Raw genomic sequence first — 17,733 nt, 5'->3', positions numbered from 1 at the left:
TGCAGCCCCCCAGCACCGCAGCCCCTGCGGGACGCCGGAGGGACCGATGCGGGGTTGGAGAGAGTCCAATAGCTATCCTTGGTGGGAGCGGGGCCGCAGGGGGAGGTGGCTGGCTCCCACCGCGGACCCGCACTGAGGACCTCTCTCTCCCCCTTTGCCGTGCAGACAGCAAGATCCCCGACGACACGGGGCTGTGCCGCACCGTCCTGCCCGATCCGGAACCTTCCCAGGGGCGCTTCTCCCCGGAATCCCACCTTACTGAGGCTGCCGATGGCACCTCCGAGTCAGCGCCCAGCTGCGAGGGCAGCGTCTGTGACAGGGTGTCCGAATTTGAGGATTTCTGGAGACCTCCCTCGCCCTCCGTCTCGCCAGGTAGGACCGGGACGAGCAGCGCTGAGCGAGGGTCCGGCAGCGCGTCTGTGTCGGTGCCGTGAGGCAGCGTTTCACGGCTGGGCGCTGCCGTCGAAAACGAATGGAAGGGAGAGATTTACCTCTTCCCAAGGCAAATCTGTCCCTGCCACTCGTTTTCGGGTTATCTCTTTAAGGCTGGTTTTCCAGCCTGTCTCCCACTGCTGAGGGAGCAGTGGGTGACAGACTGAAGGAAACCTGTGATGCCATCGGGCGCTGATTTTTTTGGTTTCTGATTAATTGTTAGTGGCAAACCGGTTATCTTTTAAGGGTCCCAGCATTTTCCTAAAGGGTCCTGCTGCCCGGAGTTCAGATGTTTTTAAAGACAGCAAAATTTTCTGCTAGGCTATCTGTATACCTGTAGTAAACAGCATTGACTCTGTGTTGTGTACTACCTGCTAGAGGTTTTTCCTAACTCCTTTTCACGTTATTTCTTGCCTCCTGCCTATAAAAAGGATCTCTCCCTCCCTCCCCGCCTTCTCTCTCTTTTTGTTTTTCTTTTTGTTCGTTTGTTTTGTGTTATGTTTCTTTTTTCCTTTTCTAAAAACACATTTGTAAAAAAACAGATGAAAATAATGGCGGTCAGATTTAAACACCTCAAATCCAGGAAACTCACACTTATGGCTGCAGTGCCTGTCTCTAGCTCCCTCATCCTGCCTTTGATGTGGCTGGAGCAGTGGGAGATGCTGTCCCCAGCCTGGCGCAAATACTTATCTCGTTTAAATATACAATGGTGTCATTTTGTAACAAAAATATGTATATATAAAAACCACTTTTTATTGCCTCGGTTAAAAAATGACAGCTGGAAAATAAAACAATTTCTGTCGTCGTGAAGGAAAAATTGTCTCAGCTTTACCAACTGACAGCAGCCACCAGCTAACGAATACTTAGTCCCCTTTCCCCACCGATTTTCCCACTTAGTCTTTACAGTGTCCTTGCATATCAACGGCTGATTGTAATAACGTGGATTTGCATTTTTAAAGCCTCCCTCTCTTTTAAGTGTCCTAAAGCCCTTCGAGGGGACATTCAAATGTTGCCCACTATCATCACAGCCAGACATGGGACAGTTTCAGGCTGTGTAAATGACAGACCAGATCAAATGCGGCAATCTCTCTTTTGCTAATATTTCTGCATAAAGTGTAGCGATGTGTGTAATTTTTGTTCTAACGAATTTGTCCTGCTCCTCCTTCCCCGAATAATTACAACTTCTGCACGGGAAACAGACCATTTTCACGAGGTGCCTAAAAGACAGATGTACAATGGAGCAGGTATTTACCAGGGCTGCTCTGCTTTTTCTTCCTCCCCATTAATTTCTTCCCCCACTATGGGATTCATTAGCTCCCAGGTGACCATCCAGCTACCCAGGGAAGATATCTTTGCAAAATGAGAGTGACATCCTCAGATCAAGATTTTTCAGGGGCAGTAGGGGAGGGTGGTCCTGGGACTGTTCCCATTAAACAGGAGGAATGGGAAGGTAAGGAGACTCCAAGTGCTGTAAGGGAAGAGCTTTATTAAATGAACCTCAGTGCATTGAGAAAGGTGCTGTTACATTAATGATGAAGGCAGAGGCAGCAGGATGAGATAGTCGGGTTTCCTCCCACTGCTCCCCCCAAACCCCTCTGCTTTCCAGCTGCTTTGTCAGATTCAGTGTGAAGCTGGAATTCGTGCTTAGGTCGCTTCTGCAAGATGCACTGGTGAGAAACTGGATTTCTGATTGTGTTTGTCTGGGTGGGGCACAGAAACCGTGCTTTGACAGGCAGGGCAAATGAGAAATCGTGCTCAGGGCAGCTGTGGTGCGAGCTGCATCACCCCCTTATCCCTAGAAGTGAACGTAGATGCAGATTGCATTTCAATACGTAGTGAAAGCCAGTCTTCAGGTTTGTGTCTGAGTGCTGTGCTGCTGATCCAGGCGGGCGTGCACAGACACAATACCTGTTAACAGTCTAATAGCTTCTTGACTCCATCAGTGCAAATCACTTTGTTATTTAACCTCACTTTCTACATGTTTCCGTAATCACATGCGTTTGCATATACATAAGGTGCCTGATAGCTCAGTGCAGCGGTGTATTAGTGTCTCCTGATACTGAGCCTGTTGATGCTATGGTCTTGGAGGGAGGCTTTTACTGCGTGTAATGGAGTTGTGCAGAGAGCGTGGTATTCTGTGGCTTGTAGAGGAGGGCACTCGAATTTTTCCTTGCTGAACATATCAATCTGTTCCCAGCCATTTCAGGTTGAGTTTGCCTTGCAAACAAATTAAAGAGCATTGATGTTTTTTTCTCCCAGAAGTGGTCTATATGAAGGCTGTACAGAATTGCTAGGAAGAGGAGGGAGAATCTATGTCTCTCTCTCTGCTCACCCCTTAGGGGCCTAGATGCTGTGGAGCAGGGAGAGGCAGACACAGAAGTAGCCTGCAGTGTGGCAGAGCAAGGTTTGCAGGTCGCCTTGACACTGGGTACAGATCTTGGGTGGCTTGAGCTTGTCCCTGACGAGTAAGTGTGCATGGCTCTCCTGCATTTGTGCTTGAGAGGTCTCTAGAGTGTGAGGTGATGGAAGGAACACGGCACGCAAACTGATCTGTGGTGCAGTGTTTACTGTGTCCCGTGTTGCCGGTTCCAAGGGCTCAAAAATCAGGTCAGTCTTCCCTCTCCTCTCACTCAACGAACTGGGTTAGAAATCAAGATTGTAAGTAATACCTTATGGATATTCAGTTCTAGTGTTGAAATATTGAGGGTTTACATCTTCATGCTTTCCTTTACAGTCTGGGCTAGAAGTTGACTTTAAGAGGAAAAAATAAAAAAGTTAAAACAAGAACAAGCAAGCAAAAGGAAAGCTGAGGGCCTGATGAAATCATGCAGTTTCAAGAGCTGGGGCTTTAAGATAGTTTTGAATCTTGCGATAAAATCGTGAGAGATGGCAACACTGAAACTGGTTGCAAAGACACAAGATAGATGATGTGATGCTGACCACAACTTTGCAGTCAGTGCAGAACAGGAAAAATCATGCTCAGCACCATGTCAGCTAATTTGATTTCATCGCTTTGTTCAAATGTCCCACTTGGTACGTGCTCATATATTTCCAACCAAAAGACTGCTAATTTCAATGGAAGAATTTGAGACTGTTAACATCTGAAAATATGTAAAGGATAGGAAACAGTCAAGTCATTCAAAGCTCAATTTTCACCTAATTTCCCACTCTCTTCAGTAACAGTGACCATCTGCCTATCCAAATGGATAGTCTAATGCATCGTGCCTTCCTTCCCTAGCACACCCCTGGTTATCTTGGTTTGCTGAAGGTTGAGAAAGCCATGGGAGCTGCCAGGAATGAGAAGAAACAAGGGAGCAATTGTGGGTGGGCAAGTTTTTGGATAAGGGAGGTTATTCTGGAAGCCCAAGTTGTACGGGATGCCAGTATCTCTGCGAAGGCATTGGCACTTCAGCAGTTAATGGATTCATCTTTTCCTTGGTTCATTTGTCCAGTGGAGACATTTGACTCTCCCAGTGCTGCTGCCTGTTGTGATGAAGAGTGAAAGCAGAGCACCTCAGGCATTAATCAGCATCTCTGGCAGACACAGTTGGGGTGCAGTCCTGTACCTCATGTTCCCTGCTCAACTGTCCATTCCTCTATGTGAGGCTCCTTGCGCTTTTGTGCCTTTTAATGCTGATCTCAAAGGCCCTCCATGGCATCAGACTCTGCTATGGGCCCCCCAAGCATGATTCACCTTGTGGTGCCCACTGCCATTGCCAAAGGTGAGCCTGGTAGATCCAACTGAAGCCATCTGAGCTTGTCCTGGTGGAAGATCACTTTGATTATGACTGCTAGGAAAATCTTTCTCTGTCTTCAATTTTTAATGTGGCCTATAGTGATGATTTTGGGAAGCTCTGTTTTGGGTGGACTCAGTTTCTTTACTTGGAGAAACTCAAAGCAATCTGAAACAACCATGATTTTATTTCAGATGAGGACCGATTTTATTTTTTTTTTTCTGAAAAAGTGAGGCATGACATTAAAGCACCACAGAAGCTGTTCTTTATTTCAGTTATGCTGTAGTATAGGTGCAGACAGTTGTGGCACAAAGTTGAGAGACTAGATTTGGACATTAAATTGTGCAATGAGCAGGGGTTTTTTTTGTTGAACAGGTAAATCTTGGCACACTTGCTCCTTCTGGCACCTCTGTCATGTCATATTTGCTATATGGATGTGTGGGATCTACATCATAAATATGTGGACTGTCAACTTTGATGCCCATCTTGGGACATACTTGATGCACTTTTCTGAGGAGATGCAGATAAAGCCAAAGGAAGTTGCAGACTGAGTTGTTTAGTGTCTCAGCAGTCGGATCAGTGTGTGCACACCTGGGCACCCAGAGATGGAGGCAGACAAAATTGGTGGGTGCTTTAACTTGGCTGGGACAACGGGTGAGTAGGTAGTACTGAATGCACAAACCCTACTGTGCAATAGAAAATGTCCTCCCATTAGAGATGAAAGGGCAGCCTTAAAGTGCAGTACAGGGGTCTGGCTCTGGCACAAGTCCGAGTGCTGAGATGATTGTGCCCTGTGATAGTGGTTGGTTTGTGAAGCGCACTAATTCCCGTGCCCTTGTGTTTCTGCAGCCTCGGAGCGATCTGTGTGTCCGTCCCTCGATGAAGCATCCCCCTTCTCAGTGCCCTTCAAACCGTACATGTGGAACAGCCTGGGTGGCTCTGAGCTGAGGCACCTTGTGCAAAGCTACAGGCCCTGCCCAACGCTGGAGCGAACCTCAGCCCTGGGGCTCTTCTGCGAGCGAAGCTCTGAGCCTGCCCTCTATGGTGCAGAGTGCAGCTCTTCTCTTGGACTTTATGGTGACTTCGGCTCCCCAGGCCCAGGGTTGTTTGAGCGGCCACCAGCAGCAGCACCCGGACTCTATTCCGAGACGCAGCCTGGGCTGCAGCAAGACAAGGGGCCAGGTGGCATCAAAGTGGAGTCGGACCTCTTGTGCCGCCCATTGCTCATCAGCACTGGCTCTTACAAGTGTGTCAAGTGCAGCAAGGTAGGGACCCCTTTCTCCCACACTGGTTATGGCTCTTCCCCAGCCCCTTCTCCCTGACAAGCCTGAACCTGTGTGTTCTCTCCCCTCAGGTCTTCTCTACGCCACATGGCCTTGAGGTACACGTGCGCCGCTCACACAGTGGCACGAGGCCCTTTGCCTGTGACATCTGTGGCAAGACCTTTGGCCATGCAGTCAGCCTGGAGCAGCACAAGGCTGTGCACTCGCAGGTGAGAACAGGGTGGACTGCCAGGATGAAGGTCTGCGGGCCAGGGCCAGCTACTTACTTTGGCCAACACTGAGGAGGCCACAAAGGCTATCACAGGGCAGTAGGTGGGCATCTAAACTGAGGAGAGGAAGAGAACATGGTGGGGCTGCAGAAGGCAGTTGTGGGTGAAGAATACGGTGGCAGGCAGAGGAAAGGGTGGGCAGTTGAGAGAGAAGGAGCAAATCAACAAATTAAAGAACACAGGCTTTGTTTCCATTCCCCAGACCGCGTGTGCATCTGTATTAAGCAACAGGCACTTTTGGCACTCCAGAAGTAACAGATAATAAATCGTAAATATTCAGTGTCAGAGCTGGAAATTGTAAGGCAGATGCGGACTTTTTAAAACAGCTAAAGCAACTCACAGTGCTTTCTTTCGATGCAACTCCCCTCATTCTTTCTCCTCCCCTCCCCCAAAGAAATGAGTCTTCCCTCGTTTGTAGTCATTGTGTCTGTGCAGGGAACATCTGAACGACCAGTCAGGTATAGAGCAGACTTCACCCGTCTCGACACACTCTGAGTCACACACCAAAAGAATATGGTAGTTAATTTTGGTAGGAGGACTTGTAACATTTTCCACCTGCTGATATTGTGCCACATTTCCCCTTCGCCCACCCACCTGACCTGGCAAATCTTCCTTCTTCAGATTGGCTTTTGGAGGATAGAGTTACAGCAATGTTTTTTTGCTGTTTTATTTACAATTTCATGAGTGTGCAACAGCGGAACACACGATGAGGGGAAATATCACCCATTAAATAATGGTGAAAAGAGCAGCACTGCATATTGTGTTATTGGAGGGAACAACATTTCAGGGAGGGAGAGTGCGTTAAAAGCCGAATAAGGTGATTGTATGCAGGCATAACAGGAAAAGGAAGGTATGATGGTAGTTAAGGGATGGAAAGTAAAATGATTTATGGTGGAAGAAAGTGGTGGAGAGGAGTGTGTGAGGGAGAGGAGACAGACAGCAAGGCGTTAATGTATTTATTTTGATATGTTAGAAAGCCAGAAAGCTGTTTTCCCCAGGTGCTCTAGGTACCTTTCACTTGAATTAGAATGCAACTACAAATGAGCAGTTAGTTGTTACCTTGCCAGCAGAAGTCAGCCTGCCACAGAGATTTCCCAGGAGAGCCAAGCAGAGCTCAGCACCCGCTTTGCTGTATACAGTGGAGAGGTGGCCTCTGAACAGGGCTGCAGCTGTTGAGCTTCCCAGTGGAGTGGTCACGTCTTGGGCCCTGTTGAAATGTGCAGGCAGACTCTACCCAGTCGGTCGGGGCTGCTCCCACCCGGCCATTCCTGCCAGCAGGATGAGCTCTTCAGTTCCATTTTTGTGAGGAGCGGTGCACAGCACAGGGAGAGGTTACATTCTCTTTCCTGTTATGTGGTGCTATCATGGCAGTGGTAGCGTCTCTGCAGGCCAGCCCAGCTCTCTGGGTAGTGGAAGTGCTTGCTGAGGCAGAAGGGGAAAGGCGATACGCCACTGGGCAGTTTGCTGCTGGTGGGATCACTGGTGTGGTGTAACGTGTGTGTTTGGGCTCTTCTCTCTGCAGGAACGCAGCTTTGATTGTAAGATTTGCGGCAAGAGTTTTAAGCGGTCTTCTACTCTGTCCACCCACCTGCTCATTCACTCGGACACTCGGCCCTATCCGTGCCAGTACTGCGGGAAGCGGTTCCACCAGAAATCCGATATGAAGAAACACACCTTCATTCACACAGGTCAGCCCTGCAGCTGCTGGTGTTCAGCCCAGCTGGGGGGACAGGTCTCTGAAGAGAGCAGTCCATTCCTCCTCAGCTGGGACTGAGCATGAACCTCCCTGTGCTTCTCCCTGCCCTGCTGCGGTCCATACTATCAGAGCTGTGATCGTGCAAAGGAGGACGATTTGAACGTGGCTTCATGAACAGCAGCTGCAAAATAACCCAAATCCTCGCAATCCAATCAGTGTTCCCTTAATAGGATCCACCAATGTTTATTCAAAGGGCTTTTGTGTAAGATGATTTGTAGAGTATGATATGCGTGTAGCCTTGATTCACATTTCAGGTCTCTGGAAAATGACAGGTGAACTTGATGGCAGCATTTTTTTTTTTTTCAGGATCTACTAATTTACGATAGGGACAACAGAGGTCTCCTCCTCTAGATCAAACACTAAACTGGAGGGCCTAGGGTCCAACTCTTAGTCTAAATATTTGTTCAGAGTTTGTCTGCACTTCCACCCGGATTTTATGAGAAATGGCTGCAGTTTGGTACAGAATGGAAGGAGAGGTGCAGAGTTCTCAAGTTTCACTGTTAGTAATAAACATGGAAACTAATAAAGTGCAGGTGAATCACCGAAGGAAATTGTTTTAAAACCACTGTTCAGTGAGAAGGCAAGTTTATCAGCAATCTTTCAAAGAAAATGTTGCCTTTCAGACCTGCACCATTCATTTAAAACAGGGGGAAATGAGTGATGTGTGAGATACGGAAGCATTTGTAGACTCAAAATAACAACTGTACTGGGCAAACCCAAGGTTCAGATGACCAAAATCCTGTTTCTGGATAGCGACCGCTAGCAGATATCAAGGGTGAAGCCTAAAAATGCCAAATGTGTAGGAAGATGGCAGTATATGTAGTGCTGCTTGGTTGTGACTTTCCTGGATAACAAGCAGTGAACAATAAATACTGCTTACAGAGATTTTCCACCAGATGTTTGCTGGTTGAAAATGAACTATTTAGGGAATAGCACAAAATATATTGCCAAATGAGGCTTGATTAAGTAGAATTTCAGCCGAATTCTGAATCAGTCAAAACCATTATTTTGTTGTGAGATCAGAAACTGTGCCTGGGCTTTTAAATTGCCAGTATAAAACCAGGTCCTTAACTGAATCAGGGATCCAGTTCGTATGCCACCTACACTTGTGAACCAGGCCCCCAGCACATTTTGTATGGTTTTCTATTTCCAAGAATCTCATCGTCAAACTTGCAAGGAGTTTGCTGTTCCAGCTGAAGTCAGTGGGCTCTGCAGGTGCAAAGCCACTCTGAAAATCAGGCTTGGTTTTGTGGCTGGGTTCCCTTTTATCCGTTACTTGATAATAAACACTATGAAAATGCACTGAGATCCTGCTCCCATGCAGGCCGGTCGAGTTTTGCCACTGACCCCTCCACAGGAGAAGTTCCAGAGGCTCATTTTATTCCCATTCACCTGCAGGGGTGACTGCTAGAATTTCAGCATGGGGAATGGAGAGAAGAGCACACCTCTGGATGAACTCTGCCTGTTTGGGTTCACTTAAGAGCCCTCATACCTCCCTTGGGGACAGAACCCCAGCTCACTGGGTTTGGCGTAACAGCTTCTACCTGTTCCACCTGCCCCCATGCTGGTGCTGTAATAATCAATGTCAGTCAGCCAGCGTGACCTGGGGGTCTTTCCAGCAGTTCCTAATGTTTCTAGGACACAAAGCCAGTTTAAATTGCACAGAGCCTGTGTAGCCACACGTGTTCAGAAGCACTCTGTGCTTCAGGCTGCTCCCAGGACTATACTGGGCCAATGGAGGTTCAGACCAGTCCAGGACTGCTCAGTTGCAGTGCAGGGTCAGCTAATGCTCTGGGGCTCCTGACTGCATGGTTTTTATAAGAATGGCTTCTTTGGTAATCACACAGGAATCACTTTGATTAGCTCTAAGGCCCAGGGTGTATTTCCTGTTTGCTGTGGTCCTGTGTGAGCTGCATGTTGCCTCTTTCACACACACTCTCTTCTCTCCCGCCTTCTCCTCGCAGGTGAGAAGCCTCACAAGTGCCAGGTGTGTGGAAAAGCCTTTAGTCAGAGCTCCAACCTCATCACCCACAGTCGGAAGCACACAGGCTTCAAGCCTTTTGGCTGTGATCTGTGTGGCAAAGGCTTCCAACGAAAAGTGGATTTACGGAGACACCGGGAGACACAGCACGGTCTGAAATGAGTCCTGGTTGCAATACAGAAGGCACCCACAACACTATGAGAACAGACTCCCTTGGCTTCCCCACTGGACCAGAGCTCAGTTCTGAGCACAGATCCTGGCATTACTTTTCTGACCAGGAGCTCAGAAAGGAAAGAAGAGGACAGGACCATGCATTGACAGCTCAACCTGAATGACTGTGAAAGCGGAAATTAAAGGCTGAGGTTTCTCTGTTTCTCTCCCCCTCTCTCTTTCCAAAATAACACTGGAAAACAAGCCTTTTAGATATGAAGCCTGATAGTGCAAAGACGGAGAAGCTACCAAATATCTGTAAGCTGAAAAATATTTCTCCCATGGCCAAGAGGAACCCCCTGAAGTTTTCAGTAGCTTTAATCACTTTGCAGGTAAATGTGGTCTTTACGTGGTAAAGACAAGAGAGCCATCAGCACGTGGTACAGGGAGTGCTTGCCTTGGTTGAGTTTCAGTGCTGAATGGCTTCACTCTTGGTTTCCTGTCAAGAAAACCTGGAGGATCAGGACTGAACTGTGCGGTTTGACGTCTTGCTGGTTCTTAAGTAAAGGTACCAGCTTGGGCCTGATCCTGCTGTCACTTTTTCTGGTGCAAATCAGGACCTGCATTAACAGTTACAGAGAAGCTCTTTTTGTCCTCCCAGAGCCATCTCTCTGTGCAAGCCCTGGCTCTGTGTGTGTGTGTGTGTGTTTGAGGCATGGGGGGTTACTTCTTACTGCATCCACTGGGAAGGAGAAAGCTTGTGAAAGACAAGTGGAAAAGCCAAAGCACAGAGTTATGCCTTATAACTAGAAACCCATCCAACATGTGATCCTGACTGAGGAGGGCAGGAGCACTGGGTAGGCACAGACTTTCTGTCCAGAACCATTATTGGCTTCTGCACTCTGGTTTTGTTCTAATAACTGGAAAATAGCTACTCAATGGCGTCATTTGTATATTTGTTTTTGTTTTTTAATTTTTAAAGGGAAACTCAGCTGAGGTGGGCAGGAATCATTATAAAAGTATAATTGACTGAATTTGCCTTAAATGACCCTGCATGTACCTCAGTTAAAAAGTGCTGTTTTTACCTTGTTGACAAGTTTGTAAATGTTCTTATTTAGATTTTATGGAGTGTGTTCTGTTTATTGGTACATATTTATTGGAACAATGTTTTAAGTTAATAAAGTATTCAGGATGGTCGAGAGTGATTTTTATTTAACGTATAATTTCAACACATACGGGAATGTCAGCCATTACGACGATACACCACAGTGATGGTCAGAGGTATGGCATTCAAGGAGGGAATTCAGACACAGCAGAGTCTGCACAAGGGCTCTGGTGATTAAAGAACACCACTGTCATTTATTGTCCAGCTCCCACTGATTCCAGTTAAACGCTTCACACTTTTGAAGACTGGGGTATACTGTGCTTAGGACTGTGACCATGAAAGGGTTTAGAGGGGAAACAGCAGTTTTAAGTGTCTGCTTTGGGAATGTAGGCTGGCAGAAGCCCCTGCCTCAGCCCAGGAGGAACTTGGATGTCCTCCTGCAAGATTAAATGTCTGCACCCAGGAGTTTGTAGGGACACCTGAGCAGCAGGTTTGTCATTTATACTTATGTCTGTTGAGACTCACAGAATTGCCTTTTGCCTGCCTTTCTTGTCAGTAGGTCTTGCTCCATCTGGCAGTCGCAGCCCACACAAAAGAGAAGCAGGAGGATAACAAGAGAGGTCCCTTCTCCTTTTCCCAGCAGAGCACAGTGTGGCAGCCTGAGCTTTTACACATGCACGTAACCTTGTGTGCCCACATGGATATATACACTTGTTTCCAGTTTTGTACTTTTATTTGGGATAAAACCAGTGAGCAGAGGCCCCCTCTGCCCCACTGGGCTGGCCCTGCCCTTGGGGCACCCTGCCCACCTGAGACCTGTGGAATTTCACCTGCCGTGGTGCCACCAAGGTCCCTCCATGCTGCTGCTTTTTTCTGCGAACTTCAGCTTCAGTGCCTTCCTCACAGGCTGTGATATCTCTGCCAGGCTAACCCAGCATGTGCTGCTTGGACAGGGGTCAAATCCTCCACACACAGTCACCCACACCAAGGCTTCGCAGGTGGGGCTTTTATAAAGCAGAAACATGGGACGCAGTCATAGTGGCGAGGGGGACAGGCTGTGGCACAGGCACACAGGAGCTGCCAGGTGCTCTGAAGACCACATTAGGCCCATTATGTTGGGTTAATTAATGCAGAAGATCAGTGTAGGAGACTAAGTGGTAATGGAGAAGGCCTGGTGATGGAGGAGTCTCTGAAGAGTGGCTCTCAGCAGTGGCACAGGTAGGTGTGGGGTTATACTGGGGTAGTGCTTGACCCTTATTTTCCAGGAAAGCTGCTGTTGTGGGTGGAGTGAGTGCTGGCTGAGGGTACTGGGCACAGGGTGGCTGGGGTGCAGCAGCTGGCCCCAGCCCCTCTGCCCTCAGGGGGGCCTTTTCCTGCCAGGCACAGCCTCCCTCCCACTAGGCAGGTCTCGCTCCAGCAGGCCCCGAGTGGGCTCAGTTATTGACATTTACTTTAAAACCTGCAATATCAATGTGTGCCTGCCCCCCAGAGCATCTCACTTCTGGATAGGACAACCAGTGTGGTGTGAGCCTTGTGCTGACTCGTGGGCTGGAGCCGGGCCTTGGGGGAGGCAGCCACTGGTGAGGCGGGAGCGCCTCTCAGCACAGACACAGCCTGGGGGGCAAGACTGTTCCTCAAGAGAAGAAACTTGGTGGGTGTTTTTAGTGGTTTAAGTGTATCTTCCCCTACAGTGTGTTGTAACTTGCTGCTATACCTCAGGGCACCAGCACTGAGCCGTTGCTTGGGCCTGAACACCTTTGAAATGGCGGTGCCTGGCTGCATGGGAGGGAGTTCCCTGCTCACCAGCCCCACTTGCACAGAGAGGCAGCTCAGCTGCTGATGTGGGCGAAATGTGGCTACCTCTGGGAAAAAGTCATGGCTTTAAGGTGGGAAATTTGAAATGAAGAGGAGGAAAAAAAGATCTATCTGGGGAGAATCAGAACAGGGTACTGAGAGGCCATGGTACAAGTCTGAAGATTGGAAATATCTCTTGGTGTTATTACTGCGTGCCATTAAAAATGCATTGTGCATATTACATGACTCATTATTCATGAAGCAGGTTCCATACCTTTTGTCTGCCAGAGTAACAGTAGAAAGGGTAAGGAGAGACGCTGGAGCACACCTTTGTTTCTTTCTGTAAATTTTTAATGACACCTCTAGCTAACCAGTTGGTGAAGCTCAGTTCCTGCATAAAAGTGGAAAGGCACAGCTATCTACAGGAGGACTAAGCCTTTCAGAAGCTAATTTGAGCTTGTGTTCACCCACACCAACAATGATTAAATTACCTATCAAGTGTGCAGAGCTATCAGGATTCAGGGCATTGAAAAACAAGGTGAATTTATCTGATTGATTTAAAAGACATGGGTGGAACAAGTTGGTTAAAAAAAGAAAAAGTATATTCCTTGTAGATATTAGAGAAATACTTCTCGTGGTAACCTAACAAACTTGTTACTTTGCCTCCAAAAGTCATTTTGCCTGCCCATAAAACAAATTTATTAGTTGGAATCAAAAGGCTTTATCCAAATCAGTTAGCAGGCTGAATTAATTCATGAGGCAGAAACAAAGCAACTTATTGGGTTCCATCCCTATGCCGAGCAGAGATGTTTAAAATTAAAATATGCAAACATCATCTGTGCTTTCTGGACAGTCAGTTTCCAAAAGCTGATAGTAGCACTCAGATTGGATATTGCAACACAAGGGAGAGAGCAGCTCTTCTGGGTCTTGCTCCTTCCTCAAGCAAAACTTTTGTTGCAGTTGATGGGGAGGGAGGAAGAGGTTTCTAGAATAAGCCCTGGGTAAGAGATTGCAAGACTCCTGCAACTGTATTTGCAAGCTGTGCCGCTGTTGCACATTGATAAAGGAGCGCTCCTCAAGTCTCTGCATGCTCTTTCCTTAAGAGGGAGAAACCAAACAGGTCAGTTGTGTCAAATTCATCTCCCACACAACCCCAGCTCACATCAGGAATGGATTTTGCCTTTATTTATGATTTGGGTCTTTCTCTAAACTTAATAGTGAAATATAGCTCAGCATACAGCCCTTTGAGGGAATTCTGATTTAGAAAAGCACTGAAATATGCATGTAAATCAATGAAGTGCTTCTCTAGCAGGGACCTTACGAGATGCCTGCTCGGAGTTAAAATTCCAGAGATTTTCCCTGCCTGAATCCTGGACCTCAATCCATTGCTAAGCCACATCCTGTCTGTCTGGCGTGTTTTCACCTGCAGTGGAGATGGCTTCTGAGAATCTCAAGGGTCATTGTAATTCTTCTTTATTTTTTTTTTAATTGTCATTAGGATAGTGGTAATTTCCAGTGTTTTTTCCTCTGAGTAATAAAGCAATCTAAATAGATTTAAGGCATGGAAACCTCTGTAATACATTATAAGGCATGTAAAGTGATGAAACCAGATTGGAAAGCATATTTGCGCATCTAAAGCTGCTGATGAGTCTGAGTATGTACTGGGTATGGGTATCTAGTTGTGTCTTTGACTGCCGAATTGGTCAGGTGGGGGAGAAAAAAGGGAAAAAAAAACCAACCCAACCAAACACACGAGTCTCAGAAAATTTCCTGAGTCTTTCTGAGGGCAGTTCGCAATATACACAACATACGGACTATAAACAGAGGGAGCACATAAATCTGGAAGAAAGTATCTAATACATGATAAAAATACTGGCCACACCTTGTTAGAATAATGTTGCCTAACGGATTAACCTGGAGCATGTGATAAATCTTTCAAATAAGATGAAAGCACTTTTGTGTGCTTGTTCTGACATGCTTCTCATCTGGATTTATTTTTTTTTGGTAGATATTACACAACAAAAAAATACCGAATAAGACAAACCTAGAAAGGAAATAATGTGGCAGCTAATTAAATTATTTATTTATGTTAAATACCATCCAGCCAACTTTCTGACACACGTGTGATCTCCCAGCCAGCTGGGTACAACCATGCACGTGGAGCATCCACCCCAGCTCGCAGAGGCCCAGCTTGCCAAGGCACTGGCAGCAGTCGTAGAATCATAGGATGGTTTTGGTTGGAAAAGTACTTTAAGAGCATCACTGGGCTCCTCTGCTCAAGCAGCCCAGAAGGCCCCTCAGCCACTGGGCTTGTCCTGGCAGCTCCCTCCGTGATGTGCAGGACAGAGAGAGCTGGTGAGCCCAGGGCATGGGCAGGAGCGCAGCACAGCGTGCGTTTAAGATGGCCAACATATTCCATTGCTGTGCCTTCTGTAATGTAGCCAGCTGGCATTAAAGGGAAATCTGAGGTGATAGATCTACTTCTGTTTTACATTTTCTTTCTTTTTCTTTTTCCCCACTATGAATAACACATTCCCAAAACTCACTGATAGACTCAATGGGAGAGTTCAAACGGGAAAACGGTGCAAGAGAGAGGAAGCTGAACTCCCAGGATTCAAGAGTACACTCATCTGCCAAGGAAAGAGGCAAAATAGATGTTTTCAGTGTTTTGAAAGCCTAAGTACTGCAGTGAAGAGCCACAAGAAGTTAACTGTATTTCATTAAGTGATCAGCCAGAAGAGATGAGATGTTTACTTGGTCTAAATTGCTTGCAGTGGCCACTTTTGGTGGTTAATTTAAGCCAAGGGATCTTATGTTATCTGTTAAATCTGCTAAATTCCTAATTCCACGAACTGTCAGATCTGCCTCTACTGCTGCCTTTTGCCTCTCTGAAACACAGCAACATGGATAGGTGGGCAGGAGGGCAAGACCAGCTCCCAAAAAGGGAATAGGTGGTCAGTGATCTTGATCCTCTTTATGCAGCTGTTGCAGCTCTCTGAGCCACTGCAAGAGCCACGGTTGTGGGCGTAGACATCCCTAATACTGCACATCCAGTGGTTGTGTAGCTTAGGTTTGCTGGACCAGGATGCTCTGGCTCACAGTGAGTAACTGCAGGGGGGAGTCAGGGCGCGGGCGCCTTGAGCTCAGAGCAAAGAGCTGGGTCTCCCCGTGTGCTTGTGCCAGGCCCTGCACCGAGGGATTTGCTGAGCTCTGCTGCATGCTCTGTGTATCTGCTGTCAGTCAGTTTTGAAATTACTTGTGGTTTTGGTAGTTTAAATGAACATTAATGGCAATCAAGAAGAGTCTCCTTCCTGTGTGATATTTCCACCACAGCTGAGGCGTTTTGCTTGTGAGCTCCACGGCCCCAGGAGCTGGGCAGCCTGGCTCCCTCCCTGCCTGTTCATCAAACCAGGCCTGGCTCCAGCCAGGCTTGCTGTCGTCGTTTCCTACAGGGGTTTGGCAATCTCTGGACTGATTTCTGTGGCTAGTTGAGGTGGCGAGGCCGTTTGCCACCTCTCCCTTCATCCCGGGAGAGGGGAGTGATGTTCCAGTGGGTGCTTCCGTCCCGGTTTCCCCAGCCCAAGTTGCATCACAGACCCTTGCAGGGATGGAAAAGAGCAGTTGCGTTTATGGGAGGAAGGGGTTTTATGCAAGTGGGATGAGCAATGTCCTCTCTTACTCTTCCTGAAATTCTAAATACCTCTGCCTGAAACCTTCCATGCCACTCTCAGTGGGATTCCAGCCAGATGAGGGGCCATGGAGGAGCACGTGCCTGCTTAAGTGCGAAGTGCCTCAAACTGCTAGGCACCAAATAATTTCAGAGAGGGAGATGTTCAACTGTTACTTCTCTCTTTTGAGACTGCTGTGGTTTGGTTTTAACTGTGGCTCTTTCCACTTGCCATTGAGATGTCCGTTTTGTTCCTCTGCATCTTTGGTTGCTGAAATTTAATGTTTGAGCAATTTTTTCTGTGGGTCTCCACATGATGGAGAAGGCTGTGCCTAAGCCTTTGTAGTGATGGTCTGGCAAAGTTAAGGACCTCATTCTCTTTGCTGGTGTTTTAGAGCTCAGTAGTGAGTGGAGCACCAAGCAGCTCTCTGCAAAATGCAGGCATAGGGAGACACGGTTCTCAACGCAGACCGTGAGTTGGGTCCTAAGGATCCCATGCAGTAAAGAGTAACACAAAAGGACAACTGCACCGGCTGGGTTGGGTTCTGCTGCTGTTTGCCTGAATCCAGGAAAACGCTGCAGTTAAGCAGCATGAGTAGATGTGTAGCATGTGTTACAGTGAGGGTGTCTGGTAGTGAGAGTCTCCTAGGTAAATGTCCCTGCCCTCTGCCTGATCCCTCTCCTAGTTAGCTGCAGTGGGAACTCAGCTGATAAGCAGTGAAGCTCCCTGAGGGCACAAGTACTGGCGGGTGAATCAAGTCTCTGATGGTGGTGCCACTGTTCACGTCTATGTGAGAGCTGGCTCTGGCCCGTGGATCCCCAGCCTGGCTCCTGTGTGGCTAGGACAGGCCTGTGACCACGCAGCCCTGCTCCTGGCCTGCCACACATCTGGCCTGTGTTTTGGGTGCCCTGTTTCCTATTATTTCAGTGCCTTTACTCCAAAGGGGTGCTCTTACGTTTACTGTGAATAAAGGGTGGTGGCTGAAATCGGGTATATGGGCTAAAGGAGCTAAAGCACCCCGTGAGCAGGGCCCGCAGTAGCCAGGGGACGTGGTGTAATCTCTGGTTGCACTGACACTGCAGCTGCCTCAGCCATGCTTCTGGGAGGTTTCGTGTTGTTCACAGCAGAACAAAGTATTTGGTCAACTTAAACAACTGTGAAATGGGCCTAATTCCTTGTCTGGCAGTAAAAGGGCTTTTCAAAGATCCTTTGTATTGTTAGCTCCGTACAAAGCCGTCTTCGTGTAACTGAGAATCTGACTTAACAGCTTTATGTGATGCCCTGAGGACTGAAATTCACTTCTGTAGGGCAAAAACAAATGAAAATGCCCCTTTTGCTGGCCAGGACTGAGGAGCAGGGGGGTAGGGAAGATGCCATCAGTATGAGAAAGCTGTGGGCCAGGGGAGATCGTGATTAACTGCACCCATCCACAGCAGGCAGAGACCTGCGAGGGACTCCTGGTGCGTTTCCTATAAACCTGAAAGAGAAATTTCAAACAGGGCAATTGCACATCTCGCTAACGGTGATGCTCGCTTGTGTGTTGTAACAGTGGTTGACAAAG

General features: G+C 47.6%; 1 protein-coding gene across 1 annotated transcript; it reads left to right on the top strand.

Moving 5' to 3' along the window:
* Window positions 1-165: 165 nt before the first annotated feature.
* On the top strand, window positions 166-9,988 carry GFI1 (growth factor independent 1 transcription repressor; the record flags this gene model as incomplete). The annotated part of the gene is made up of 5 exons (XM_010193757.1): window positions 166-372; window positions 5,016-5,431; window positions 5,521-5,658; window positions 7,241-7,406; window positions 9,439-9,988. Coding segments are annotated over 5 exons (1,106 nt in total), but the record flags the coding sequence as incomplete, so codon positions are not given.
* Window positions 9,989-17,733: the final 7,745 nt, after the last annotated feature.

The sequence above is a fragment of the Mesitornis unicolor genome, unplaced genomic scaffold (genome assembly GCF_000695765.1).
Source record: "Mesitornis unicolor isolate BGI_N332 unplaced genomic scaffold, ASM69576v1 scaffold54501, whole genome shotgun sequence".
NCBI classification, from domain to species: Eukaryota; Metazoa; Chordata; class Aves; order Mesitornithiformes; family Mesitornithidae; genus Mesitornis; species Mesitornis unicolor.
This window is presented reverse-complemented; position numbering and strand designations above follow the sequence as displayed.